The sequence below is a fragment of the Balaenoptera acutorostrata genome, chromosome 1, assembly GCF_949987535.1.
Source record: "Balaenoptera acutorostrata chromosome 1, mBalAcu1.1, whole genome shotgun sequence".
NCBI classification, from domain to species: domain Eukaryota; kingdom Metazoa; phylum Chordata; class Mammalia; order Artiodactyla; family Balaenopteridae; genus Balaenoptera; species Balaenoptera acutorostrata.
Window position 1 is genome coordinate 30,776,024 of NC_080064.1, and position 27,657 is coordinate 30,803,680.

The following is a 27,657-nucleotide window of genomic DNA, read 5'->3' on the forward strand; positions in this document are numbered from 1 at the left end:
TGTTGTGGGACCCTCCTAAGACGGCGGCTTCTCACTGGTCAGCCTGTGGTAGTTTGAATTTGGTGGCGGCGGTCGCACGTCCGGTTAGCCCTGGAGCTGCTCCCTCTCAGCTGAAGCAGTCAGGTTTTTCTCAGCCCCCGTTTCGGGACCCACAGGTGGGTGCCTCGCAAATCTTTTATGCCCAGGCCCCGAAGGGGAGGGGTCCCCCTCCAAAGCCGCTGGGGTGCCCTCCGCCCTCTCCCTCACCCTTGCGGCCCCTTGTCCCGCCCCATCTCCGCCGCTGACGCCTTGTGGCTCGGCCCCCTCTCCCCGCAGCCTCCATCGAAGCGCCATGGCTCCGGCTAGGAAGGGCGGCAGTCGGGTGGCCAAGAACAACTCGGTACGGAGCCGAAAGCTCGCCTCTTTTCTTAAGGACTTCGACCGTGAAGGTAAGGGGCGGAGCCTGGGGGGTCGCTAGCACCTGGGGCAGTCGCGGGGTGCTGGCGGATTGGGGCGCTGGCAGCACGGATTCCAGGCCGCATTCGCCCGCCGGGTGACCCGTGTCCCGTCCGCTCTGCCCTCTCGCAGTGCAAATACGATCCAAGCAGATTCAGTCAGACAGGCAGAACCTCCTCAAGGAGATGGATAACTTGTACAACATCGAGATCCTGCGGCTCCCCAAGGCGCTGCGCGAGATGAACTGGCTCGACTACTTCGGTAAGAGCTGCTCGTCTTTCCCCAGGCCTCGGCCTGGAGCCCTTCTGTGGTTACCATGGCAGCCTTCATCTTCTTAGTGAGGTCTTCCAAGATCACTGTAGGAAACTGCAGCCCTACTCCTTCCCCCTACTCCCTGTCTCACCTCCCGGCTTTATTTTTCTCCTTAGCTCTTACCCTCATCTACCTCTGCAGGCAGGCAAACGTTTTCTCTAAAGGACCAGATAATAAATATTTTAGGCTTTGTAGGCTAGAGGGTTCTCTGTCGAAACTACTCAACTTTGCTGTTATAGTTCCAAAACTGCTGTAGTGAATGGGCATAGCTGTTTTACAATAAAAACTTACTTACGGACACACTGAAATGTGAATTTGACATAGACTTCATGTGTCATGAAATACTCTTTTTTTGGGGGGGCGGGGGGTATATTTTATCCAACCATTTAAAAATGAATGGGTGAATAGCTTGGTTTGTTACCAGACCTCAGATGGAAGGATAATCCCAAGCAGCTCTTCCTGCAGCTTAGGGAAAATGCCAATTTAAAAACGGGCATATCAAATTGTGAAGTGCCAGGACCTAAGGGTTTTCCCGGCCGGAGAAAAATCCCAGCCTGTTCCCCACCCCCTTGTTAAATGTCCAAGGAAATGCAAGAGGCTGTCCTTTTGCTGGGTTACCCTTACTTTTACTATTTTCCTTATTGTTAATTACCCAGTACGTAGCCTCCTTCCTGGATAGAAATGCATGTTCTGCTCGCATAGTAGACGTTCAGTGATGCTTTTGACTTCCCCTGTTATTTATTAACCTATCTGTGCATTTCTGCAAATATTCATTGAGCATGTGTTAGTCACAATGCTAGGTGCTGAAGATGCATTGGGAAATAAAACAGGCGTTGTCCTTGCCTCCAGGAACTTACGAGTTAGTAGAGAAGAATCATTTTAAAAATTTGGACATGATTATATGTTTAAAATTATGAGTACTACAAAAGAGAATAGAGTAGTGGTCAATGAGCACATTTATATAGTGCTTTCTATGGCAGACAGGCACTGTACCAAGTGTTTTCCATATATTAACTAATTTCATCCTCATCACAATCATATTAATTGTTAATATTATGCCTGTTTTATAGACAACAAGATTAAAGCACAGAGATTGTTTACTTTGCCCAAAGTCTCACAAGCTAGTTAGTGACAGTCTACTTGAACCTAGGCATTCTGGTTCCAAAGCCTGAGTTCTTAACTGTTATAGGGGATACTACCAGTTTTTCCAGCCAGAGGACCTAGCCTAAGTTTTTATTCTACATCTAAATCTGCAAAGACCTCTTTATTCAATACACATTGACTCCATACCTACTGTGTGGCATATTTTTGCCAGAAGCTATGGGTATTATCTCTGTCCTCAAAGAGTTCAGTTCAAGGCAGGGGTGGGTACTTCTACAGCTTTGAGTAGTTGTTGGATATGATGATAGTGAGCAGCTAACAGCACATTGCAGCGATCTGCTGAGAGAGAAAAATAAGCAGAGTTTGGGTTTGAGCTGAGTTTTGAAGGATGAATTAGAAATTTGTTGGGTGCAGAGGATTATTTCGGGCAGAGGAAATAAGTACCAGGGCACTGAGTCATGAGAGACAGTGGCACATTTGGGAACTAACAGGAACTTTGGTGTGGTGGAACCTAGAATAAGCCATGAGGGGAACAGTCAAGCTTGGAGAAAGATTAAACTAGGTTGTAAAGGCTCCTGAGTGTTGGATCAAGGGCTTAATCTGGTCCAGTGTAAGAAAAGTAAGTGGTCATATTAGGGAAGATGGTTTATTATTTAAATTATTAAAATCTGATGGTAACTTAACAAAACGTTCTTTTCAAAGCCCTTGGAGGAAACAAGCGGGCGCTGGAGGAAGCAGCAACAGTAAGTGACTTCTCCTATTTTTGAACTGTTGGTTAGTTTTAAGTTTAGTCTGTTCACAAAATTCAACCAGTGGGTGCTGACTGTGGAAGAGGTTCCAGAGGGGACATTATCTGTGTCAACAAAAAAATTATAGTTGTCAAATGCTGAGTACATGAAGCCCAGATAATTTCAAGGTTTATAAAGAGAGGTAGTTCTTTTTTTGGCAGGTTCCTTGCAGCTCTTTGCCCGGACCTTTGCAGGGGAAGTAGAAAGCCTAAAGTCCAAGTTCCTTTAAGCCCCTGTATCATTACACGGTGACCTGGCCTGCTAAATGAGGCAGGATAAAGAGTTTAGATCTTTACTGTCTGTTACAGTGGCCACCAGCTATGTGTAGCTCTTCAAATTAATTAAAATTAATAAAATATTTAGTTCCTCAGACATACTAGTCACGTTTCAAATGTTCAGTAGCCACTTTCCATTCCATCATCCGTTTCAGACAGCACTCATCTATCTAGCACAGCACTGTTTCTTGCTAAGTCCTGACAGCTTCAGAATCCTTGTCTGAGTACTCCAAGTAGTCTCTGCCAACCCAGAGATGAAACCCGTGTCATTACTAGTCTGTAAGGACTATTCTGATATTTACACATGCCCTGCAAGAAAAGGCCTGTGAATCATGCCTGCTTTTGCCTATTCCCATACATATAGTTACCACTGGGAACAAATTTAATTAGAATGGCGACCGGAAGCCTTTTTGAAGGCCCCAGGGGCATAGTAGAAAAACTTTTGGCCCTCTAGACTTTAAAAAATAAAAAAAAATTTTTTAAGGTAACTATGTGAGGTGCTGAATGTGTTAATTAACTTGATTGTGGTAATCATTTCACAATGTGTATGCATCACAAATCCTCATGTTGTACACTTTTAATATGTTAGAATTTTATTTGTCAATTATACCTCAATAAAGCTGGAGGGAAAAAATGAGAAGGCTGACATAGCATCAAGTGTGGTAGAGAATATGGGTCATTAGGAACTTGTTTGCTCCTGGCATGTAAACAAGTACAATCACTTCGGAAAACAATTTTGCATAATATTAAGGCTGAACACTTGTGTACCCTACAACCCTGTAATGCCCCATCCCTAAGTATATAGCCAAGAGAATACTTGGACAGGTGTGCATCAGACACATGTAGAAGACAGTTGAAAGTAACAGTGTTTGTAATAGCAAAATACTATTGACAGGAGATTGGACAAATCCATCGTGATATTATATAGCAGTGAAAACAAATTAACTACAACCACAAATAGTGATCGAAAACAAAAGCAAACAAAATATTGTTTAAGCACATACACATTTGTGGAGAAACACACACACACACACACACTTTCTTTCAAGCAAATGGAATGATGATAGTGGTTATCTCTAAGGAATGACAGAATTAGGAGACTGGTCACCTTTCGAGGAGAGGCAAGGAAATAGAACAGGGAAAAATACATAGCTAGAAGCAAGTAACTGGCAATGTTTTAGGCCTTCGGTTGTATGGTGGGTTTATGGAAGTTCAATATTTTGTATTATAACTAACATAACAATCTTTTGTGTGTATCAAAGAATGTTTTGGGATTTTTTGTTTTTAATATTTATTATTTAGTAGCGTGGGGTCTTAGTTGCGGCAGGCAGGCTCCTTAGTTGCAGCTCGTGGGCTCCTTAGTTGCAGGAGATGGGCTCCTTAGTTGTGGCATGCGAACTCTTAGTTGTGGCATGCATGTGGAATCTAGTTCCCTGACCAGGGATCGAACCCAGGCCCCCTGCATTGGGAGCACAGAGTCCTATCCACTGCGCCACCAGGGAAGTCCCAAGAATATGGTTTTTAATTAATGTTTTTAATCTTAAAATATTGTTCCTCATATTTGATGGAATATACCTGTTGTTTTCTGGCTGTGTTCATCACAGGCTGACCTGGATATCACAGAAATAAACAAACTAACAGCAGAAGCTGTTCAGACACCCCTGAAATCTGCCAAAAGTGAGTACTTTTCAAAACCCCTTGTTGAACTGAGAGAATGAAAACCTAGTGTGGTTGGTTGGCTGCTTGGGGAGGCCTCATTGGAGGAACCTCTTCCCTCTAATGCCTGGTCCTCAGTCTTGCAAATCCAAAAATTTGATTTTGGCCTCTGCATTCAGTTAATGATATGCAGGACTGATAACTAACCGAACTCTTTAGACCAATGTGTGAGCTAAAGTGAAAGTGAAAGAAGAAAAACAAAAGCTGTGCTGGAAACCAGTGTTGCCTGCTTGCTTCCCTGAGTTAGAGAGGTGAGCAAGGTTTGGAGAGGTGCTACAAGACACGGTAGTGCCAGCCAAGACGCTCCCTGATGTGATCAGAAGGGTTCAAAGAGAATTGTGAAAGGACCAACTGTCTCAGCGTGTCATTCCATGTTACTCAATTCACTGACCCATCCGTGGAAAATTCTCACATACACGTCCAACACTCTGAGAAACACTATCTTAAAGGGTAAATTTGGGGGAAGCTGGATTGTAATTAGTGAGCATAGACTCAGGCCAGGGTGAGTTCTGTTATGGACATGATGTCACTGTCATTAAGCTCTAGTAGCTCAATGCATCCAACTCCAGTGAGGATGGACCTGACCCAAGACCTGGAGTTTGGGGCTGCTCACCAAGCAGGCACCTTCTCCACTGGGCCAGGCCAGAAACACCGCCCAATTCTTGTTCCAGCTTGCCTTCCATCAGAGTTGTCTTGTAGCATGAAGACAGCATGATGGGATTTTCACTTTCCTAGTGTCATATTCCAGGGCTGCCCCCCCGAGGTTGTGACATAATTGGACTTGGGTGTTCCTAGAATTAGTTCCTTAGCTGCAAATCTGCAATCTGTTAGGTCGCTTTGGGTTATTTCTACATTTAGGTAATGTCCAATTTCTCTTCTGAATTCCACTTTTTTTTTTTTCTCATTTGGTGTGTGGGGTGTGGGGGGCTGGTCTTCCGATTTCACCACTGGGAACTGAACACACTGGGACCCATGTCAAACAACAGTAGAAATTGGTTTTGTGTCCTCTCGACCACTGGACTTCAACTACATTGTAAGCTATTTTTTTTTTTAAGGTAAATATGCTTAGATTCTTATTTGTGTCAGGGAGGAAAAAAAGCTTAAAAGTCATTAAGTCTGATCTCTCCTCCCATAATTAAATTTCTCTATGGAATCCCTGCTTGGGATTTTCTAGCCCATGGTTGTACATATTTAGCAATGAGACTACCTTCCATTGATAGACAGCTGTAATGGTAAGAACGTTTTCTCTAATTTTGAACCAGAGTTTCCTGTGGTTTCTACATATTGATACTGGTTCTGCTCTTTGAGGTCCCATAGAGCTGTCTTCCATATGACAACCCCTTAAATATTAAAAATTGGTATTACTTCCTCTGTTATCATCCATCTTAAACATCCCTCATATCCCTTTTCCTTCTAAGATGATAATTGTAATAATTTATTATTTATAAGTAGTATTTTATTATAATAAATAGTAATACTTATGATGTGTTCAGTACCGTCCAAGGGACTTTGCATTCATTCGTCCCACAAATATTTAATAAGCACTTATACAGTAGGCACAATTCTAGGGTTTGGGATGAATAACAAAGACCGTGTTTTTTTGTTGAGCACACATTCCAGGTCTCATCATATCCCTGGCTCCTCCCTTTTACAGATGATCACCATGAAAGCCATGTGACCTAGTCAGAGGCAGGGCCAGGCCTCAAGCTCAAGGCTGTCTGACTCCAGGGTCTGCACTCTTATTCAGAATGCTGGGCTGCCATACAAAGCATTATATGGGGTGTGTTAACCACTCTGGAGACCCTCTTTTTTGTCTAAACCCTCTTTTTTTTTTTTAAGTCATCTTTATATTGGATCTATTTCTTGATTACAGCCTAAGATTGCATAAGTTGTACTTCCTATAAGAAATGTGAATGCATAAAAGTTTATTCCCATGAGAAATATCACTCTGTTAAAACTTTCTTATAGCACGAAAGGTAATGCAAGTGGATGACATGATAATGGAAGAAGAAGAGGAAGAAAATAAAAATAAGAATCTTCGAACTGCAAGAGTAAGTAGGCACTCAGATTCAGGGCTGGAGCCTGTCAGGAGAAAAAGGAAATACTTAAAATACAGCATGCTCCCCCAGCACCCTTAGGCACAGCCTTTAAAATGAGTGAGATTTCACTAGCTGGAGAAGAAAGGGAAGGCAATTCCAGGAAGAGGTATGAAAGTGCCCTTTACGGAACAGGAAACAGTTTGATATGGCTGGGGTGTAAACTGTGAGGGTGATCTGGGGAGAGCAGGGGCCAGAAAATGAATGGCCTTGTGCGCCAAACTTGGAAGTTGCAGTTTCATGAGGTAGGTCTTGGTAAATGACATGACCAGATAGGTATTTCAGAATAGGATTCAGGATAAACGGGAGAGAGGAAAAACTAGAGACAAGGGAACCAGTCAGGAGGCTACTGTAATTCTTTTTAATTTTTTTTTTAATTGAAGTTTAGTTGATTTACAATGTAGTGCCAATCTCTGCTGTACAGCAAAGTGACTCGGTTATACACATAGAGACATTCTTTTTTATATATTTTCCATTACAGTTTATTACAGGATATTAAGTATAGTTCGCTGTGCTATACAGTAGGACCTTGTTGTTTATCCATCCTATATATAATAGTTTACATATACTAATCCCAAACTCCCAGTCCTTCCCTCCCCCATCCCCCTCCCTGTTGGCAACCACAAGTCTGATCTCTATGTTGTAAGTCTGTTTCTGTTTTGTAGATAGTTTCATTTGTGCCATATTTTAGATTCCACATATAAGTGATATCATATGATATTTGTCTTTCTCTTTCTGACTCTTACTTCACTTAGTATGATAATCTCTAGTTGCATCCATGTTGCTGCAAGTGGCATTATTTTGTTCTTTTTTATGGCTGAGTAGTATTCCATTGTATATATGTACGACATCTTCTTTATCCATTTCTCTGTCGACAGACATTTAGGTTGCTTCCATGTCTTGGCTATTGTGAATAGTGCTGCTATGAACATAGGGGTGCATGTATCTTTTTGAATTACAGTTTCGTCCGGGTATATGCCCAGGAGTGGGATTGCTGGATCATATGGTAATTCTATTTTTAGTTTTCTGAGGAACCTCCACACTGTTTTCCATAGTGGCTGTACCAGCTTACATTCCCACCAATAGTGTAGGAGTGTTCCCTTTTCTCCATACTCTCTCCAGCATTTGCTATTTGTAGACTTTTTAATGATGGCCATTCTGACCGGTGTGAGGTGGTTTTGATTTGCATTTCTCTAATAATTAATGATGTTGAGTATCTTTTCATGTGCCTACTGGCCATCTGTATGTCGTCTTTAGAGAGATGTCTATTAAGGTCTTTTGCCCATTTTTCGATTGGGTTGTTTGTTTTTTTGTTGTTGAGTTGTATGAGCTGTTTGTATATTTTGGAGATTAAGCCCTTGTCTGTTGCATCATTTGCAAATATATTCTCCCATTCCGTAGGTTTTTTCCTTTTTTTTATGGTTTCCTTTGCTGTGCAAAAGCTTGTAAGTTTGATTAGGTCCCATTTGTTTATTTTTGTTTTTACTTCTGTTGCCTTGGGAGACTGACCTAAGAAAACACTGGTACAATTTATATTAGAGAATGTTCTGCCTATGCTCTCCTCTAGGACTCTTACGGTGCCATGTCTTATGTTTAAGTCTTTAAGCCATTTTGAGTTTACTTTTGTGCATGGTGTGAGGGGTGTTCTAACTTCATGGATTTACATGCAGAGGCTGCTGTAATTCTTGAACTGAGGCACTGACCCTGTAAAAAGAGAAGGGATGGTTCTGAGATAGGTTTTATAATGGAGAGTAGGCAAGATTGGTGGAGGGAAGGAGGGACCAGAGACGACTAGGTGGTTTCTAGTTTAGGGAACTGCCATCCGGTGGAACGTGGGGCACAGGAGGAGGAGTAGTGCTGGCTTAGGACTAAGGGGAGCAGTTCCTGTGTCAGTTGTTTGGCCTGCTGCGTGTTTCATACTTCTCCAGGACATCTAGCCCTGACAGAAATCTCAGCCCGGAGCTCAGGCAGAAGTAAGAGACTGAGAGACACCGACTCCCAGATCTTTAGGTGGTGGTCCCAGCGAGGGGAGTCGATGAGGTTGTACAGGGAGAACGTGGAGGGGAGGCTGAGGATGGACCCTAGGAGGGAAGGTAGAAAGAGGAGCTCGTGAGGCAGCCTGCAGAGGGCCAGCCAGAGAAGTGGGGAGGTGGGTGGATCTTAGAAACAAGGGAGGATTGTCAGCAGGTAAAGAGTGATTCCTGTCAGGTACCTCCAAGGACTCAGCAAGGGTGAGGACTGCTGAGAGTTCCTTGGATTGGGCACCTGGGTGCCCTTAGTGACCGTCACAGCAGCACTTTGTGAGGGGGTGGGAGTGGGGTGGGGAGACCAACCAGGCTGCACTCAGTCCAGAAGACACTTACCTTTACTCTCAGGCCAAGGCCTCTGTTTTGAAGACTCAGGCGGTGTAGATTCTTAGTTGATCAATTATGTTCAGAATTATTTAAGTCACTGAATTCTGTGAGATAGACCTTCTGATGTTTGGTATTAGTTTTCTTTTCCAGAGCTGGTACCCCTCTCCCTTACCTTTCCCCTTTGCGGGGCTTTTTGTAACCTCAGTTTCATTTGACTGTGACTTCAGGTTAAAAGGTGTCCTCCATCCAAGAAGAGAACCCGGTCCATACAAGGAAAAGGCAAAAGTAAAAGGTAACAGGTTTTCCAGATTTAGATGTGTTTTTGGTTTTATTGGAGAGCCACATTCATTATGGCAGAAATAGGTGGTAAAAGGGCTTTTGTGACTTGTGTTCAAGTTGAGCTTCACATCATCGAATCCTCCAGTATCCAAGCTGGAGGGGCCTCTAGAAACCATCTGACCCAACACCTTCTCTGGTTCTTCTGCCCACGTTCTCTATCTTCCCCCACTTTTTTTTTTTTGTTTTTTTTTTTTAATTCAAACAAGGAGATTAAGACCCAGAAACAGAGTAAGCACTGCATATTTTGTTCAGTTGCCTGACAGTCCATGTGTAGAGCTACCCACAGTCGGTCACAAAGTGGCTGTCACCTACCTGTAGTTAGTTTCTTGAAAGATTCCTCCCGGTCCTGCTAAGTAATGAGTCACCGTAGACTTGAACTGCTTATGCTGGGAGTGGGGGGGAGGGGCTGCCTCTTAACAGACTCAGGAAAGTAGTCACTGGGGCGTGTGTCTGTGAAGCGGTGGCTCCTCCCATTTCTCCCTGGGCAGTGGGAGCTGTCTGGCAGGAGAACAGGAGCTCCAGCTAGGGGGCCTGCAGGGTGCTGAGGGGCTGTCTCCTTCCCCTCATTCGTTAGCTTGATTGAGAAGTCAGATTCTGGAGGCAGGCTGCCTGGGTTCGGAGTTCTGGCTCTGCCCTAATTGGCTGTGTGATCTTGGGCAAGTTATTTAACTCAGTATGCCTGAGTTTCTGCATCCGGAAATGAGGATCGTGGTGCTTCTCAGAGGGTGGTTAGGAGGGCTGCACGAGCTAATGTGTGTAACGTGCCCAGGATAGTCTCTGACATGATCAGTGTTTACCTGCCTCTGCGGCTGCCGTCCCTGGACCTGACAGTTGGTGCACCTAATGGTCATGTCTCACCTGTAGGTCAAGCCATTGTGCCACTGTTACCCCAGCTGTGGGCCGACTGGAGTTGTCTATGGTGAAACCAACTCCGGGCCTGACACCCAGGTTTGACTCAAGGTGAGTATTGACAGCAGCACTTGGATTTCTGTGGGAGCCCAACATGTGATGTTTGCCAGAAAAGAAGGGTGTTTAAGGGCTTCCCTGGTGGCGCAGTGGTTGAGAATCTGCCTGCTAGTGCAGGGGACACGGGTTCGAGCCCTGGTCTGGGAGGATCCCACATGCCGCGGGGCGGCTGGGCCCGTGAGCCACAACTACTGAGCCTGCGCGTCTGGAGCCTGTGCCCCGCAACGGGAGGGGCCACGATAGTGAAAGGCCTGCGCACCGCGATGAAGAGTGGCCCCCACTTGCCGTAACCAGAGAAAGCCCTCGCACGAACCGAAGACCCAACACAGCCAAAAATAAATAAATAAATAAATAAAGTAGCTATAAAAGTAAAGAGAAAGAGACAAAAGTGTTTCACCACTGGGCCATTGGTTTAAAAAAAAAAAAAAAAAAAAAAAAGAAGGGTGTTTAAGAAAATACTGGGAAGCCCTCACAGAGGAGGGTAACCGCCTGGGTTTCCTAATGTTTGCCTCTCCCCTGAGTGCAGGTTTGCATGTTTTTGGTGACAAAATGATTCTTTATCTGTCCCTGATGACTAGGAGGCCTCTAGTGACTGTTTTGGTCTTTTCTGATTCTGATCAAGTTTATTTTAAATTGGTAGGTACTCTCCCATACTCTTGGTAGGAGTGAAAATGGACACCACCTTTTGGGAGACCAGTATAAACAAGGATGTTCTTACAGCATAAATTAATCCCTTCCATAGTGCTGGTCAACTAGATAGGACATGGTGTATAGCCATTAAAAAATAAGTGCATCTGCATGTGCTGATGGGGAAGAGCTTCATGATCACAAGCATCTCCAAAGCAGGTGGCAGAGCAGCGTGTCCTAGGTGACCCCGTTTGATAGAAAGTTTCTGGAAGGACACATAAGGAACTGAGAGTGGTTATCTGGAGTGGGGAGAGTGAGGAAGACTTACCTTCTAATTCTCACTCTTCCTTAACTGCTTTTTTTTTTTTTTACATGAGTATATAGCAAAAGACATTTAGGGAAAAATAGATGACAGCATTTTAAAGGTCTTGAGAAAGTCACTTTGGGAATTAATATAATGATGTAATCTCTGAATCATCCAACTTTGACCCTGGAAAAGTCCCCCTGATGGAAGCGCTTAGCCACTCTTGGAAATATATTAACCACAGTTTATTTCTGACTTTGTGGATGGATGGATGGATGGATGGATGGATGGATGGATGGGTGGATGGATGAATGACTGGTATCCATATGGAGCTTTGGACCTAAAATTTACATGGATAAGAATTGACTTTCGCTAGATGTATGTTTGATAATTACAACCTCCTTCCTCCAGCTGTGTTTAGTCAATACTGTTTTTTAACCCTAAATTTAGAATGCGCCTTCTTAGAAATGTGTGATTTGAAAACTGCAGCTTGAGGCCAGATGGGGTTTGGAAGGACTCGTAGCATCTGGTGTCATTCAGTCTGCTAAGCCATCTTTACAGAGATTTTCCCACTTTATAGGGTCTTCAAGACCCCAGGCCTGCGTACTCCAGCAGCCAGAGAGCGGATTTACAATGTCTCTGTAAATGGCAGCCCTCTTGCTGACAGCAAAGAGATATTCCTCACTGTGCCAGTGGGAGGCGGAGAGGTAAGTGTTCCAGAGGGCGATCAGGCCATGGCGTGCTGCTTACTCAGCATTTCTTTCTCTTGTCCATCACCCACTTCTCTCCCAAAACCCAAAGTCCCTTTGGTTGCATGGCTTCTGATATCCACACTTCTGTAGGACTCAGAACCATTTCCTCTCCCAGGTTAGAGCTCCAGACTGGGAAGATCCTTGCCCAGCTTTGGGTTTCATTTGTTCATCTGCTAACATTTGCCCATCTGTCTTGTAGCAGGTTCAAGATGTAGAAGACATTCCTGCCCTTGAGAAGTAGTTCAGTAGTCAAGCTAGGCTCCCAATTAACTATAACATGTGATGTGTGCAGTAAGGGAGATATTAAAGGGCGTGCAGAGGAGGGCACTATCGGGGTGCGTGCGTGCTTAGTCCAGAAAGGGGAGCTCGAGCTGTGTCTTCCACTTTGTGTAGCTTCGAGGGGTCTGAAGCAGGCCGAGCAGAGCAAGTTGCTGACCTCGGCTCCTGGGACGGAGGGGATGGTTTATCTCAGATGAGGTCTGCAGGGCGTTTCTAAGCTAACGTGCACCCCTTATACACTCAGCTGATCCAGCTATTGGCCCAGTGATAAACACTGACATCACTGTCTCTTTAGGATTAACTCCCCTCCTGCCTGCCTTGCCATCCCCCTCCACAAGTGCAGGACATCAAGGGACCCCCGGAGCACACTGGGCTGCTGGGTGGAGGTTCCTGCCCTGAGGGACGTACCACTTTAACCCTCTTCCCTCCACACAGAGCATGCGGTTTTTGGCCAGTGACTTGCAGAGGACTGATATCGCACAGCTGGATCCAGAGGCCTTGGGAAGCATTAAGAAGCTCTCTGTAAGTCTCGGGTTCCTCTCCACACACAGGAGGCCTCCAGTAGCCTTCTGGGTTTAGCCATACTTAGGATTGCCTTTTGGGTCTGGCCTGCTGCTTTACACTTACAACTGTGTGGCCTCTTTTCCCCAAGGGATTTTGACTGTTATCCTGCTTACCGAGCAGCAATTCTGTCCCTAAATTGATGCTGAGTTTTGGTCCAACCAGAGTGCCTGCCACAGAAGTTCCACAAGAGAATCAAATCCTGCCTCATGCAGGCAGTTGGTGCCTGTATGTTAGGGCACAGTTGAGCCCCCGGGAACTGAAACTTCCTCACAACAGTTCAGGAACAGGGTGAGGAGCTTGCTACCAGCAATCCCACAGGATCAAAGAAATCTCTGAACAGGCAGGCCCTCTGAGTGGTGGGACCCCAGTGCCAGGAGTCGATGGGGCTCCGCTCCGGTGCACCAGCTCCGTCAGCAACTCTGTCTTTGGGGCCTGTGCCCGCACCTCTCTTGCACCTCGTCCTTCCCCCACTCAGCGGGTAACCTGCTCCACGAGGCCCTTGGTTCTGCTCTCCCTTACCTTGAGTCTGTATGTGGCTCTGGGTGGCCACACTCCAGCTCTGGCACTATTGCTCCATTGCCCAGCGCGCACAGCCCAGTTTCAGTCCTCATTTAAATTCTCAAGAGGAAGAATTGAATTAGCTCAGCTTTGGTCAGACGGGCCTCCCCGGTCCCGTCAGCTTTGATTTTGGCTGGTGGATGGGAACACCTAGTGCAAACGTGGCTGCTGTATGTCCCCCCTTCTGGGGGGAGGTCTGTGACGGGTACGTCCAAGTAAGGGGACGGGGCGGAGCTGCTTTCCCAAACATGTCGTACAGAACGGAGGCCGGTGCTGAGGTCAGGCACATACCCAGCCCCCGGATCTGGTGACATCCATCATCTAGCTGGGCCTACAGCATTGCTGTTCCCAAATTATACCTCCACCGTCTCATTTGAGATGGTATTTTGCTCCTTTGTTCAGATGAGAAATGGAGATTCAGAAAGGTTAGTTAGGTCTGCGGTGGTATAGAGGTGAGCATAGCTGCCTTCCAGAAAGGTTAGTTTGTTCATGTTACCAATAGAGGATGGAGGGCTGAGATTCACTCAGACCAGCCCGGCCCCGAAGCCAGTGCTACCTGAGTAGACTACGTGCTAAGTGGGCAAGCCTGCCCAGCTTCATCCTCTCTAAATGGCCTCTCTCCTTTTCCTTTCAGAGCCGTCTTGCTCAAATCTGCAGCAGCATACGGACTCACAAATGAGGCTGCTATTCCAAGAAGCCAGGTTTGACAGGATGGACCTTCAATGGGCACTTCTGGGACCCTGAAGACACCTCTTCCCTTTGGCTTATCGTCTGTTTGAGTGTGAAGTTCCAGAGCAGGGAGAAGCATTCCTCTTGGAGTTTTCAGGAAACGTTGCTATTGGCACCTCCCAACCCAGATGACAGACACTGCCTCTGTGTCCATACAGTCCAAACCTCCTGCCATTCTCCCAGCTGAATTCTCCTTCCTGCTCTCAGAGCTGCCGCCTCTGCCTGCTGTAGCTCCACGTCCTCTTCGCCCTGCCCTAACTCCAGCCGAGGCTGCACAGGGGAGCCTCATGTTCTCGGGAAGACTGCCAACTCGCCCTCACCGGAGAGCCCGCTCCAGCTGGCGTTTCCGCCCTGTGCGTGCTTGAGGCTGGGAGCTGGGCTCAGAGAAGTGAGCTCCATGAGAGGGCGGCTCCAGGAAGCTGGGAGGGACTGTGCAGATGGGGCCAGGACCTGTCACAGCAGTGACCACAGGAGGAAACATCCCCCCTCCTGCGCCCATCCCCTCCCTCCTGTGGTGGGTACTGCCAGGGCTCTGCAATCTTAACACCTGCCATGCCCAGTAGTTTTGTTTCAAGGTGACTTGTAGACTAGTATTTTGTATTATCCCTGTTTACCAAAGACCAAAACTTGGTTTGTGGGCGGTTTCTATGTCTTGCTCCTCTGCCTCTGGTTAGTCCAGTTAGTGGGAATCTGGATAAGGGAACTGTAGGGTTTAGGTTAATCTGGGGTTTTTGCATGACTGGCCGCAGAGGATCTCTAAGCTCTCCGTGGCCCTGTCGTCCCCACCAGGTCTGCAGACTTTGCAGAGAGCACTTCTGTCTTCTGAGGTTCATGGGGGAGTGGGCGTAGCTTGCCTGGTGGCCTCATTCCTCGCGTTTGGCCTCTGCCCTGGCGTGGGCTGTCACGTGGGCACTGAGATCCCTGCGCTCCAGCCAGCACCTCTGCCCCAAAGAATCATTAGATGTGGTCTGAGAACGTGGGAGCTGAGACCCCAAGCCTGAGAGCACAGGGTTCTGTGTATGGCTCTTTGTTGTACTTTATATTATTTTCCTACATGACCATTCTAGTAATCCAGTCCTGTTGAAGATGTGTTCTTTTCAAGTTGTTTTATTCTCCCTTTCCTGAGACTTTTGTACATACTGTTTTCCTGAGTCACGGTATCTGTAAGCTGATTTATTCTAATCAGAGCTACTGAAAGGTACCTGTTTTCAATAAATTGTGGATTTGTTTTTAATTGATATTCTGCCTGCCTGTCATCTCCAAGCTGTGCTACCTGGACCAGAGACAGTTTTGGAGCTGAAGCTATTGGAGTGGGGGTCTGCAAGCAGCTACTTTCCTGAGAAGATGCGAAAACCTTTACTTCAGGCAGAACCTCTCTGATACCTGAAGAGGGGGCCCTCTCCCCAAGATCCAGGTCATGGGTAACCGAGCCCAAGAAGCTTTCCCCAAACACCTTCCTTCCATGAGCTAGAAATTTACATCATGGGGGCACAGTATCTAGGGTATCTATAGTTTACTTGTGTAGCAAGTCTCGTTGGCCAGGGACAAAGCAGGGGCCCAGGTGATTCAGTGATCGTGCTTCTCACTGCCCAAGCTTCAGGCTGTGGCAGATCTGCCTTCCTGGAATTCTCTCTTCGCCGAAATGATCAACGTGGGGCTCATGGTGGAAGAGAAGACAGACTGGGGTCACGGTTCAGCAGGTCATCAGTGTTGACAGTTTAGGGGGAAGGCCCTTCAGTCAGTGACAGTATTTAGAGTAGAGGTTACTCATTTCAAGTGATTAAGTCACCAAAGCTGAGGCTTCTACCTTTTCCTTCATCATCTGGTACACTGTTGTTAAGTAGAGCCTGACCAAGAAAACACTTAGGATCCAACATCCTTTACTCAAAGCCACCCTCACCCTAGTTTGGCTCCAACTGCACTACTGCCTAGACCCAGTTGCAGGGAATGTGTAGAATGTAACAGGTCCCTAATAAATACCAGTCACGTGACAAAGATGGAGCAGTCCTTCATTCCGTATAAGAGTTGGCTTGGAGAAGGTAATGAGCTCCCCAACCCAGGATTTAAGGCATGGGTTGAACTATCACAGGGCAGGGATGCGGCAAAGAAAATTCAAACCTTACCGCCAGCCCACAGACCAAAAAGGGCTGCAAACGCTTTTCACTGTTTGGATTTTGTCTTTTTAAATTAATTGCTAACAATTTAAAAATTGTGAGATTTCACAAAAATGGTCACTAGCCACCAAAAAATACCTAGCGACACGGGCCACAGTCAACAGGAGCTGTGTAGCACTTTTCCTTGGTCCTCAGAGACCTCTTCCCATTCAAAGGAATTCTTACCTCATCCCTGTGGGCAGTTTACTTTGTAGCCTCTGCTGCGTCTATAAAGTGAATAAAAGCAGAGCTGCTCTGGATTGACGGGAGGATGAGGCCTGGAGTCCTCCCCCTCACCAGGGGAGTTTCCAAGAACCCTAGAGTTCCAATGAACAGTAGTTTTGTTCTTTGCCCTACAGGCCCCCCTGATCGTTCCAAAAGCCCTACTTGGGACATCCTGTTGAAAGAAGTCCAAATGTGTTGCCTTATGAACAGTTAGGTTCAATTAGTCATATGAAGAGCTAGTTCTTGTGGAGGCTGTGCTAGGACATCACCTAAGCGTCATTTATTCACAGTGTCAGACATACATTGCAGCCTGGTCCAGACCCGAGCTCGTCATTTCCCACACCGCTGCTCAGCCTGCTTCCCCTCCCCTTACGTGGTCCATCTCCGGGAACAGCACCACCACGGAGTGCTGCCCCCTCGGGGAAGCCACCCAGTGCTCGCCCCTAGGGTAAATCCTGATCACACTGTCCTGTGGTCTACTTCCTAAATGTGTCTCTTGCCCAGAGATCTCAGACACACACTTTGGAGACCCCTGTGGTGGGGCGGCGGTAGGGGGGTGGCGAAACCCTCCCATACAAGTTACTTAACAGTTAAGCAACTGTCATTGAGAGGCACCATACCACAGACAAGTTTTTATTACTTTGTCCTGCATATAGAACCCAAGAACTATAAAAACACCTCCAGAATTAATCAAAGGAAAACACTTTCCCCACCCCCAACCAGCCCCTTCCCTCCCTGGATGGGCTCAGATATGGGTGCTGGGGGGTTGCAGGCCACCGCTCTATCCAGTGAATAAGGTCCATATAAAAATAGATCTGTGGAGGGCTCCCAGGGAGCCATCAGCCTGCATCTTGCCGGCACCTGTGCAGGGCTGAGGCCTGGGACCCATCAGGATGCTGGGACCTCACTCCTCAGTGGAAGGGAGGTCTACCCTGGACACCGAAGTCCTGCCAACACAGCCAGGGGACTCTGCAGGACAGCGGAGGGAGGGGCAGGGGACTCTGACCTTCAGGGCATGACTGATGTAGCTGGAGATGGGAATGAGGCTCCCTCCACAGGATGCTGGTATGTCCTTTCCCGACTTCCCTCGGGGCAGAGCCTGGAGGGCACTGGCAAGGGACCCTCCAGCTCTGTCAAAGGTAGAAGCAATATCTCGACCTCCCCTAGCACTGCCCAGGACACTGAGCTGGGGCAGGTGCTCAGGAGATGGACAGCGGGGGTGGGGGGACGCCTGCCCTGCTGGCAGAATGAGGCCAAAGGCACTGCTGAGAGGCACCGTCCCCCACCACGGAGCACTCCCCAAAGATGTGCTGCATCTCCCACCCTCCAGGCTCCTTCTCATGCTGGCCCCTCTGCTTGGACTCCTCTTGTCCTAGGCCCTCCATCTTGGCCTGCGGAAAACTCCACCAACCCTAAGGAAAGAGTCCTCCCCCGGCTCCTCCAAGGCCCTGTTCAATGGATGCATCAGACTCTCAGCCAAGGAAACTTTCCAGACACCCCTCCATATACACACATCAGGAGTGTCCGGCCCACAGGCCCCAAGGTCTCCCGTGGGGGACGTGTAGTAGTTCTTGGAGCCTGAGTTCACCTCCCCGCCTCGTCTGGGCCCTCCAAGGGCCGGCTGTGTCTCCTTCACCCCTTCCTGTAGCCCTTGTCTCCTTCCCACCCCATCCCACCCGACCCACACGCAGCCAAACCCACAGCAGGCATAGGTCAGGGGTGACCCTATCCAGACCCAGTTGCCTTCCTTCTGTGCCACAAAAGCCCTGGCCTCATGATCACCCCCACCTCTGGGAAGCCTTCCTGGATAAGGAACTCTGGACTCAGCTCAGTGCAACTACTTGTGCCAAAGCCCCGCAGAAGAGGGGCCAGAGGGAGGAGGTACTCCATGAGAGGCTGGGTGCAGGGGATGGAGCCTGCAAGAGGGGGTCACCTCAGAGTACCCCTGGGCTGCCCCAGGAAAGAGTGTTGGTGACACAGGGCAGGACCAAGGACTCTCTCCAGATCGGGAGTTGGGCACAGGGGTTCAACCCCAGCTCTGGCCCTGACTCCTCACTAGGTCTTGTTTTCCCCACCTGTACGGTAAGGGTTGGACCAGCCTGTTAGCGAGAGAAGCTCCATCTCTGAGAGTCCTGTTTTCATCACCCACCAAGGCTGGGGAGCAATGGGGCCCCGGGGAGAAAACAGCTCTCCTCATGCTCTTCCCAGATGTCCTGGCCGGTGAGTTTATACAAGGAGAGCAAAGGGGGTGGGGGGCACCTAGTGGGGCCTCAGGGGAACACCGGGACCCTCACCCTCACCCTGAATGGTCAGCCCAAGGGTGGGGGAAGCAGAAATCAGCTCCTAAGTCCGGGGCCCTCGGGGTCCAGCCCCTGAGCTCAGCACCACCTTTGCCTGCCTGGGCCTCAGGACCAGTGTCCAGACAGGGCCCAGCTGGAATACAGGGAGCTGAGGCCCCATGGCCCATCAGGATTGGCGGCCAGGCAGCTGTGGTCACTAACAGGAGCCCATCCACCAGGGACCTGAGCTGCCTGCTGGCCAGTGGTCTGTGGGAAAGTGGGGCACCCTTTGGAGTAGGCCCCAGACCCCAGTGGGTATGGAAGACAGAAGGGCATGAATCGGGCCATTCAAAGCTACGTCTTCCTCCCTGCCCCTGCCCACCTTGGTCTCTGAGACCCTGCATTTCCTCCCACCATTATCTCAGGGATCCTCCCCAGGTTTTGAACCTTTTTTCCAGGGGGACTGAGTCAGCCAAGGTGCTCAGACTGAGGGAAATGGGGGGAGAAGGCAGGGAAATGGGGGAAACCGGGGCTCCACACAAGCTCTGGGAGCTCACTTCCGCACGGGTGGAGTGCAGCTGGCGGGGGTCCTGGGCAAGGCTGGGGGCTGGAGCCCCCTGGGGTCCTGGCCTGGAAGAGTGGGGCCGCTCACACCTGCACCCCCCGGCCCTGTAGCTGGAGCACCCGGGCCCGCAGGGCACTGATCCCGCTCAGGAGGTCCTCCCGGTGTTCCACCGATGAGATGCCCAGGCTCACCAGGTCCCTGTGAAGAAGAAGGGTGGGTCAGACCCAGCTGGCTCTTCCCCACCTTCTTCTGCTGTCCCTCCCATCCCCTGCCCGGCCAGGGAACTGGAATCAGGACCGGCTGGGCCTCCCATGCAGGCAGGGGCAGGGCCCCCGGGCCCCTTAGACTCACTGGGCGGTCATGGTGGCCACAGCCTCCAGGCTCCCATAGCCGGCGGCAGCGAAGCTGTCCTTGTAACGGCCCAGGTCCAGGGCCTCCAGCCACGCGCCCACGGAGCCAAAGGAGGGGAAGGTGGAGAAGGCACGGTCCGCCAGGGGCGTGGGAGGCCTGGGGAGCAGAGAAGCAGTGGTCAGTCGACAGCAGGGACCTGGGGCCCAGACCCCGTCACTCTCCTGAGGAGAGGCCGTCTGAGAAAGGACAGGAGAAGGGGAAGATGACCGAGCCCTACGACAGGCCTGGCTCACACAGGGCTCTAGGTATTCTCAGAGCAGGCGAGGGTTCACGATGCTCAGGCTGGCAGAGAGTGAGCTGCATAGGAGCCAGGTAAAGGCACCGGGAGTATCTGCAACAGTCTTGGGTAGGATGTACCTAGGAGAGTTTGGGAAGTGACTGGTACTGGGGACAACCAATACTAATTTCACTTATTTTATTTATTGGAACTACAGATATGTTAGGACTATTACCACATTTATGTATGTGGTCACCGTACCTGGGATACGTGGGGCAAAACCCAGGACAAGCAGAAGTGACTAAGATGAAAAGTTATACATGCCTAAGGCAGGTGGGAGTATTAGATCTATCTGGGGTACCTGAGCGAGTAGTCGTACCTGGACTGGTGGGGGAGGACAGGTGGGGCAGCTGTACTTGTACATGGTGGCGGGGGGGGGGGCGGGCGTTCATGGACAGGTGAGAGTTCTGCTACGTCTGGTATGGTTGGAGATACGTGGGAATGTACCTGGGACAAGCGAGGTGACAGCTGTACCTGGCACAGGTAGTGTCGGCACACTTCGGGGGTTCTGGATCCTGCACCATCTTGCTCAGGAGGCCATGGATCTGGCAGAACCTGGGCCGCTCACCTGGGTCCTTCTGCCAGCAGTCAAGCATCAGTCGGTGCAGGGGGGAGGGGCAGTGCCTGGGGGGCGGCAGCCGGAAGCCATCCTCCACGGCTTTGATCACCTGGGCCATGGGGGTGGCGGGCAGACAGGAGGTTTTAGGCCCCCCAATACACACAATCACCCCATCCCAAGGAAGGCTCAAGGGGTGACCAGGCAGGGCTGGAAGCAAGTAGACAGTGAAGAGGGGCCTGGGGCTAACAGGTCAAGGGTTAATGGGCAGAGGTCAGGGAGCAACAGGATCGGAAGGCAAGGAGAAGCCACGGGTGTCACTCACGTCTTGGCCAGACATGTCCCAGTAGGGCCGCTCCCCAAAGGCCATCACCTCCCACATGACGACACCGAAGCTCCAAACATCACTGGCGGAGCTGAAGTGGCCAAACTGAAGCGTCTCGGGGGCGGCCCACAGCGCCGGGCTCCGGCCGCTCTGCGGGCAGGCAGGCAGGTCAGGGGCAGGAGGGGACCAGGTCACAGCCAGGGTTCCCCACCCGCAGAGCCACAGATCCAGCCCCACCTGCCGTCTCCCCGGCTGCTCGTCTAGGGGAGGCCCACAGGCTGACCGCAGGCGAGGCCCACACTGGCACGGACAACTGGATGGAGGGGCAGGAGTGACCCTGACACAGCCAGAAAGGGGGATGTGGGGAGATGGGGACTCCAGGGCAGTTTGCCGAGGGACGGGCTCCTCACCATGGTGGTGTAGACAGCCTCTGCTCGGTCCCGAGGTCCCCGCCCAAAGCCGGAGATCTTGCAGATGAGGTCGCCGCTGACCAGCACCCGGCGGGCCGCCAGGCCCCGGTGGACGTAGCCCATTTCCGACAGGTACGTCATGGCCGAGGCCAGGCCGGGCAGCAGCCCCATCAGCTGCACGGCCACCAGCTGGCCCTCATGCCGCTGTGAGAGAGGAGAGCGAGGCCAGGCTGCACTCCCGCTTCCCCGGTTGCTGGGTGACCCCAGGGAAGTCAACTGGCCCTCTCTGGGCTTCAGTTTGCCATGTGACCTGCCAGGTCAGCCTGGCCAGTGGGCATCTTTATAGGGAATGAGGCCAACCCCAAGTCCCACCAAAGGGAAAAGTGAGGGACCAAGAACATCATGGTCATCAGTACCCCGCAGGGCCCAGGCCACTCACCCTGAGGAAGCCGTCCAGGGCCCCATGGCTCATGTACTCAGTGATGATCATCAAGGTGCTTCCTGTACCCAGGGAAGGGAACACACGCTAAGGTGCCTGCTGCCCTCTGTGAGAACATGTGCTCCCCCACCTGGGCCCCAGACCCCGCCAAGATGGCCAGAACCAAGGCCAAGCTCCCTGAGTCTTGCCACCCTCCTGCCCAGCCCAGGACCCTCTGTGCTGAAGAGCAAAAGAGGTGGCGTCTGAGGGGAACAAAGGCCAAGGTGAGGATCTGCACCAGGTTAGCTGAGGGAGATCACTGAAGGTCCAAGTGATCCAACCCCACCGAGTGTCACCACATGTCCAAGGGTCACGCAGGGTCCGAGAGGCCACCCAGAGTCAGCGAAGGAGAGCTGAGCCCTTGGTGGGCAGCGTCAGGGCTCCGTCTCATGACTGAGCAGAGGCCCTGGGGGCACGGCACACCTCCACCTCCCACCCCGTCCTCTCCTCCCGCACTGGTGGAGCACGGGCCCTACCTCGGGTGACGACGCCCTCCAGCCGCACCACATGGCTGTGGTCGAACTGGCCCAAGGTGAGGGCCTCGGCCAGGAAGCTGAGCCTCTGCAAGTCGGAGCAGCCCTCCCTCAGCGTGTGCACGGCCACGGGGAGCTCCTGGCGGCCCGGAAGCTGCAGGCAGCCGAAGCACAGCTCCCCAAACCGCCCTGGGGGGAAAGAGCACCTCAGACACCCCCCGGAGGCCGCGCCCTCGGCCAACCTGGGCAGGGTGAGCCGAGGAGAAAGCAGCTTCTGGATCATGGGCCGTTTCTGGTCTGGGACTCGGGTCTCCTGATTTCAAATCCTGGTAAACTGAGTACCAGCTGTGTGACGTGGGCTTCTGCTCTTTCCCTCTTTTGGCCTCAGTTTTCTCCTCTGTGAAATGGGGAGTCCTCCCTGCCTGCTTCGGCGGGAAATTCCAAAGCCTCACAGAGAGGACGCTGCACATGCCAGCACATCCGAGGCCCAGGGTGACCCAGGAAGGGTAACGATGGCATCTATTCTGCCATGCTGCCCCGTTCTGGTCTCTACCCAGTGAGTCTGCTGACAGTGCCAGGGAAGAGTGTCAGGCTCCTGGTGAAAGCGCTGCCTTAGCGCAGGGGCTGAGGGTTTGCAGACAGGGAAAATAGGAAGCGAGGGGACTGACCGTTAGAGAGCACGCACCCACTGTGAACCCGGCCCTGGGCTGAGTGCTGGAAAGCCCCCACATCAGCTCTGTCTGAGGCAGATATCATGCCCATTTAACAGATGAGAAACTAAGGCTCAAAGCAGAAAAGGGACGTACCCCTGGTCACACAGCTGGTCAGTGGTAGAGCCAGGACTAGAACTCAGGTACATCTGGTCCCCAAGCTTGCAAAGGCCCCTCCCCATCGTCCCTTGAAGGCCTGGGACCAAACTTCTGCCAGTGGCAGTCTGCAGAGCCAGCTCTGAAAGGGCCTGAATGGAGAGAATTCTGACCTTGGGGACAGGCAAAGGGTAGGAAGGCAGGGTCACGGACTCCTCTGCCACCTCCTTCCCTGGACCCTGGTGGACGGAGGTCCAGCTTGATGTGGAGGGGGCGCTTCCTGGACAGGGTGGGGACTGGGTAGAGGCGGGGCCTCCAGAAATGGGGGCGGGACATGGGGTGGAGGTGGGCTTACAGGATAGAGACGGGGTGGGATGGAGGAGGGGCTTCAAGAGAGGGCTGGGAGGGGGCGGAGGCGGGGCTTCCCAACGGACAAAGCTTCCTGGGTGCCTAGCTTGCCTGTTCCAAGGCTCCTCTCCAGTGTGACGCTTTTCGCATCCAGCTCCTTGGCAAACAGATGAACAGCCAGCAGCGGGTCCCCACAGCTCTGGGGATCCACGAATGTGCGGCGAGTTGGGACTTTGACTGGGAAAGCAGGGAAAGAGAGGGGGGTGAGACAAGGGGCCTCCATGACTGGAGGAGTGGGGGTTATGCAATGGCAGCACGGAAGCGGACTGAGGGGTAAGGTAGGGTGGTGCCGCCCCGCCCCGCGTCAGGCCCAGACAACTCACAGTGGAAATACAGCTCCTCCTCATCATGGGCATCCCGACCTCCTTTGCCATAGCTGCAGGTCCTGGGGTAGGGGGTTGGGGACCGGGGGGGTCCGTAGTCATTCTTTGAGCCAGGCTGTCCCAGCCCTTCCCATCTCACCAGCACCCAGGGTGGCACCTCTCTGTCCCTCTAAAAGGATAAGGTCTGTGCCCCAGGGGAGGAGCCTTTTTGTCCTGCTGGTCTGAAAGCTTCTCCCCACATCACACATACAACCCTAGCCCCAGACCTAACCCCTCACCCGCCTCCGCATTCCTAGTTATTTTCACTTTGAGACACAGTGTATTCTTGCAACTCCAGAGGCACCCAAATCCATGCCCTGACTTCAAGCCCAAGCTGCTCCCCTGCCTACAGCTGAACAAAACAGGCAGACCTTGTACCCAGGGGCAGCTTTCAGTCTAGTCAAGAAAACAAACATTGAGAAGGAACCACAAGCCCACTCACAGGTCCAAGCAAAGAAGGGTGGTGCGCCGTGGGGAACACCTAACAGATGGATCTGACGTGGCCAGGGCCATCAAGGATGGCTTCCTGAGACAGAGGCAGCCATGGACCAAAGGACTGCATCATGATCGACAAAGCCACAGGCTGGCATCTGGGGCCCCCTGAGGCAGGGCCTTGAAGGCCCAGATAAAGACTGTGGTTTTATTCTGGGGGCAGAGGAGAGGCCCCAGAACCCCCTGAGGGGTTTTGAGCCAAGGTTCAATTTGCATTTTAGGAAGATCATCCCCACTGCTGCTGTGTCCCCGCAGGAGATGGCAGTGGCTCGGGCTATGTGGTGACCATGGACTCGGAGAAAAGAGGACTCAAGTCACATTTAGGTGACAGGGCCACAGGGCTTGGAGATGGCTGGAAGGCAGAAAGGGAGAGGGGGAAGGTTGGAAAACTCGTCTTCCAGCTTGCCCAGCGTGGTGTGGGGTGTACCAGTTACTGAGATCGGGAGTTCTCATTTAGACATTTGAGTTTGCAGGGCCTCCGGTAAAAGCAGGGACGATCAATGAGCAGGGAGTTAGCTATGTGTGTGTCTGGCGTTTGGCAGAGAGGTGTGCTCTGGAGATACAAGTTCTGGATCTGGGGGTATTGCCCAGGGAGGGGAGGGAGCCTGAGAAGTAGGACAGGGGACAAGTCTGAGGACCCCCATCATTTAAAAATTGGGTAGAGGAGAAGGATGCCATGGAGGAGATCATGAAAGAACCACCAGAGAAACTGGAGGGAAACAGAAGGGAAATCGGGGGTGCGGGTGGGGGGAGGTGGCGGGCGATATCACAGGAAGCAAGGAAAGAAAAAGTGGAGCAGAGCAGCGAGGTCACGTGAAGGCTCTAGGAGGAGGGGTTAGGGGAGACGGGAGAGAGGTGACCACGTTTCGACACCAGTGGGAAAGAGGAGGCTGTCCCGTAGTAAGGAGTGGTCACGATGGCGGTCGCCAGCATGGGCTCCGGAATCTGACGACCGGCTCCCTAGGTCGTCTGCTCTCTGTCTGTGGGACCAGGTGGCTGGGTTTTCTCTTTAATAAAACCAGGATAAAGATATCCCTGCCTGATCACACTGGTGCCAAGAGCTTACTAAGCACTAAATAAACGTTAGCTATCATGTGGGGAAGAAGTGGACATTATCAATAGTAATGGGTTCCTGAGACGGTAGGAAGTAAGGTCACAGGTAGAAGATCCTGGCCGGGAGAATGGCACCTCCTCTAGAGCAAAAGGAGGGGGAGGATGGATGCAGAGATAGGCAGGTGTGTAGACTCGGGGGCGAGAAGCTGAGGGGTTAAGGATGCTGTTAGAGAGCAGGTGCAGCAGACACGGCTGAGCGAGCGAGCTGCAAGGACGGGGAGTCTGCGGGGCAAAAGCAGACCCGGTGTCAGTACTGGGGGTGGTGGCCACGTCAGGAGATGGGAGAGGGCAGCTGAGGTGGAACAGGAGAGAAGGTCCGCGGAAACAAGGGAGTCAAAGAACCCAGAGGCCAAGGGGTGGGGCAGGTCGTCCAATGGCTACTGAAGTCATCCAGCACGGGAACAGGACTTCCATGAATGAGGGGAACACCCAGGAGAGGTAACGAGGGATGAAGGGGGCAAGGTTGAGTGGCTGGAGGAGTGGTGGCAGAGAAAATGAGAAGCTTCCACTGGGTGACGCAAGATGGACTGGGGAGGGAAAGTGGAGGTGAGCAGCCCACTGCACAGAGCGGATGCCGCAGAGACTCCGAGAGGAGGAGACGGCTGAGGGAGACGCTACTGTCCGCAAAGCTGGGACACACGTGCTGGAGATGTGTGCCTCTCCGCCCATCAGCGCTAGACCGGGCAGATGCTCATTTTGGTGCCGTTTGATTCTGAGCAGGTTTTGAAATCCACCCCTGGCTTACTCTGCCTGCTCTAGTGCATCTGTCTCCGAGGAGCTCCTGGGCAGCTGCCCCTGTTCTGTAGAGTCTGCCTGAAGCGGCCCTCCTTGCTCACCTCTCTCCCCTTTCCTCCTTCTGCCTCCCAGAGACCCTGAGCTCACAGCCAGGACAAGATGCTCTCAACTCCTGTCCATTCCCGCTTTTCCAACAGGTCTCATATAAGGACCCTTAAGCTCTGTGAGGAAGGAGATTCTGCTCTTGTCCTGCCTTCCTGACTCCCCTGGCCCGGGCAGAGCTGGCTCGCAGATTCTCTCCTCCTCAGTCCCTTTCAGCACCTTATTCAAGACCAATCAAATAGTCCCCTCCAAGCCAAGTGAAAGCCCACGGTCCCTCCAGCCCGCAGGCAGTTCCAGGATGCTGACGTGTGGCTCCCGGGCCAGCCCATTTCTCTCCTTTGCTCCCCCCACTCCAGCCTGTCACATGCAGACTTTCCAGCCCCTCCAGTCTGCTGACCTCAGCCCCAGTCTGGAACCCACCCGGGGTGCCTCTGCATGTGGCAGATTGTGTCCCCGGGGAGGAGGGCGATATACATGCCATGAGATTTCTGCTGCACGCCAGAGGGCCGAAATCTTCCCTGAGCTAGACCCAAGCTCCACATCTTTGCCCCTCCTCCCATCGCCTTTCTCTGCCCACTCTGCCAGCTTCCTTCTGCTGGGGGTTGGGGATTTCTGGCTTATGAGTTCCCCTCCCTGTTCTCCCGGCACGCGCGCACACGCGCGCACACACACACACACACACACACACAATTTCTGCCTTTCTTCCCTTTGCCTGTGTTGAAGGGCCTCCAGATCCCTTGGGGGCAGGGGCTGGGGGCCTCCGAGCACCTCAGGAGGATCCTAATCACACCGGAGCAGCCGGAGCTTGATTCCATCCTCAGCGATGCCTTCTGACATTTAATGAGTTAAGGAGCTAAATCCCCTTCATCCCAGAGCGGCTGAGCTAGCTGCCGTGCTGGCTGCCACGCTGCCGACTGCAGGAGCAGGGGGTCGGGACGGTGTGGGGGGGGCCAGGACCACACCAGCCACGCCTGTATCTACACAGCGGTGTGCTCGCCCGTGCACGTCCGCACAGGTGCAAATGCAGATACAGACACGGGTGCCTGTGAGCACATGTGAATGTGCACAGGGACATGGCCCATCAGGCGTCATCCAGGCTGGGACCAGCCACCTACCTCCTCCAAATGGCCAGCACGCTCATCACAGAGCCCAGGACGAGGAGGGCTGAGATGGTCACGATGGTGACGACGACTGCGGGGCTCTGGTCCTTGGACCCCGAGGCAGCTGGGAGGGAAACCACGAGGTTGAGAGAGGCAGAGGACCAGGCTCCCAGGGAAGCTCCAGGACAGACT

General features: G+C 51.5%; 2 protein-coding genes across 2 annotated transcripts in view; one reads left to right on the forward strand and one right to left on the reverse strand.

Moving 5' to 3' along the window:
- Nucleotides 1–41: 41 nt before the first annotated feature.
- CDCA8 (cell division cycle associated 8) lies at nucleotides 42–15,431 on the forward strand. The gene is made up of 11 exons (XM_007182549.2): nucleotides 42–155; nucleotides 316–428; nucleotides 568–696; nucleotides 2,551–2,591; nucleotides 4,516–4,588; nucleotides 6,596–6,678; nucleotides 9,305–9,369; nucleotides 10,281–10,376; nucleotides 11,894–12,020; nucleotides 12,780–12,866; nucleotides 14,101–15,431. The coding sequence occupies exons 2-11, from the start codon at nucleotides 332–334 to the stop codon at nucleotides 14,143–14,145; spliced, it is 843 nt and encodes a 280-aa protein (XP_007182611.1). The 5' UTR covers nucleotides 42–155; nucleotides 316–331; the 3' UTR covers nucleotides 14,146–15,431.
- Nucleotides 15,432–18,263: 2,832 nt separating this feature from the next.
- EPHA10 (EPH receptor A10) overlaps nucleotides 18,264–27,657 on the reverse strand; it is a 41,698-nt gene continuing 32,304 nt past the window's right edge. The window contains exons 8-17 of the mRNA XM_057554461.1: nucleotides 27,481–27,589; nucleotides 23,885–23,946; nucleotides 23,613–23,738; nucleotides 22,351–22,536; nucleotides 21,836–21,897; nucleotides 21,397–21,600; nucleotides 20,987–21,136; nucleotides 20,580–20,773; nucleotides 19,769–19,924; nucleotides 18,264–19,615 (exon numbers count right to left, since the gene is read on the reverse strand). Of these exons, the coding sequence (XP_057410444.1) occupies nucleotides 19,501–19,615; nucleotides 19,769–19,924; nucleotides 20,580–20,773; nucleotides 20,987–21,136; nucleotides 21,397–21,600; nucleotides 21,836–21,897; nucleotides 22,351–22,536; nucleotides 23,613–23,738; nucleotides 23,885–23,946; nucleotides 27,481–27,589 (1,364 nt within the window). The 3' untranslated portion in view covers nucleotides 18,264–19,500. The remainder of the gene's footprint in view (nucleotides 19,616–19,768; nucleotides 19,925–20,579; nucleotides 20,774–20,986; nucleotides 21,137–21,396; nucleotides 21,601–21,835; nucleotides 21,898–22,350; nucleotides 22,537–23,612; nucleotides 23,739–23,884; nucleotides 23,947–27,480; nucleotides 27,590–27,657) is intronic.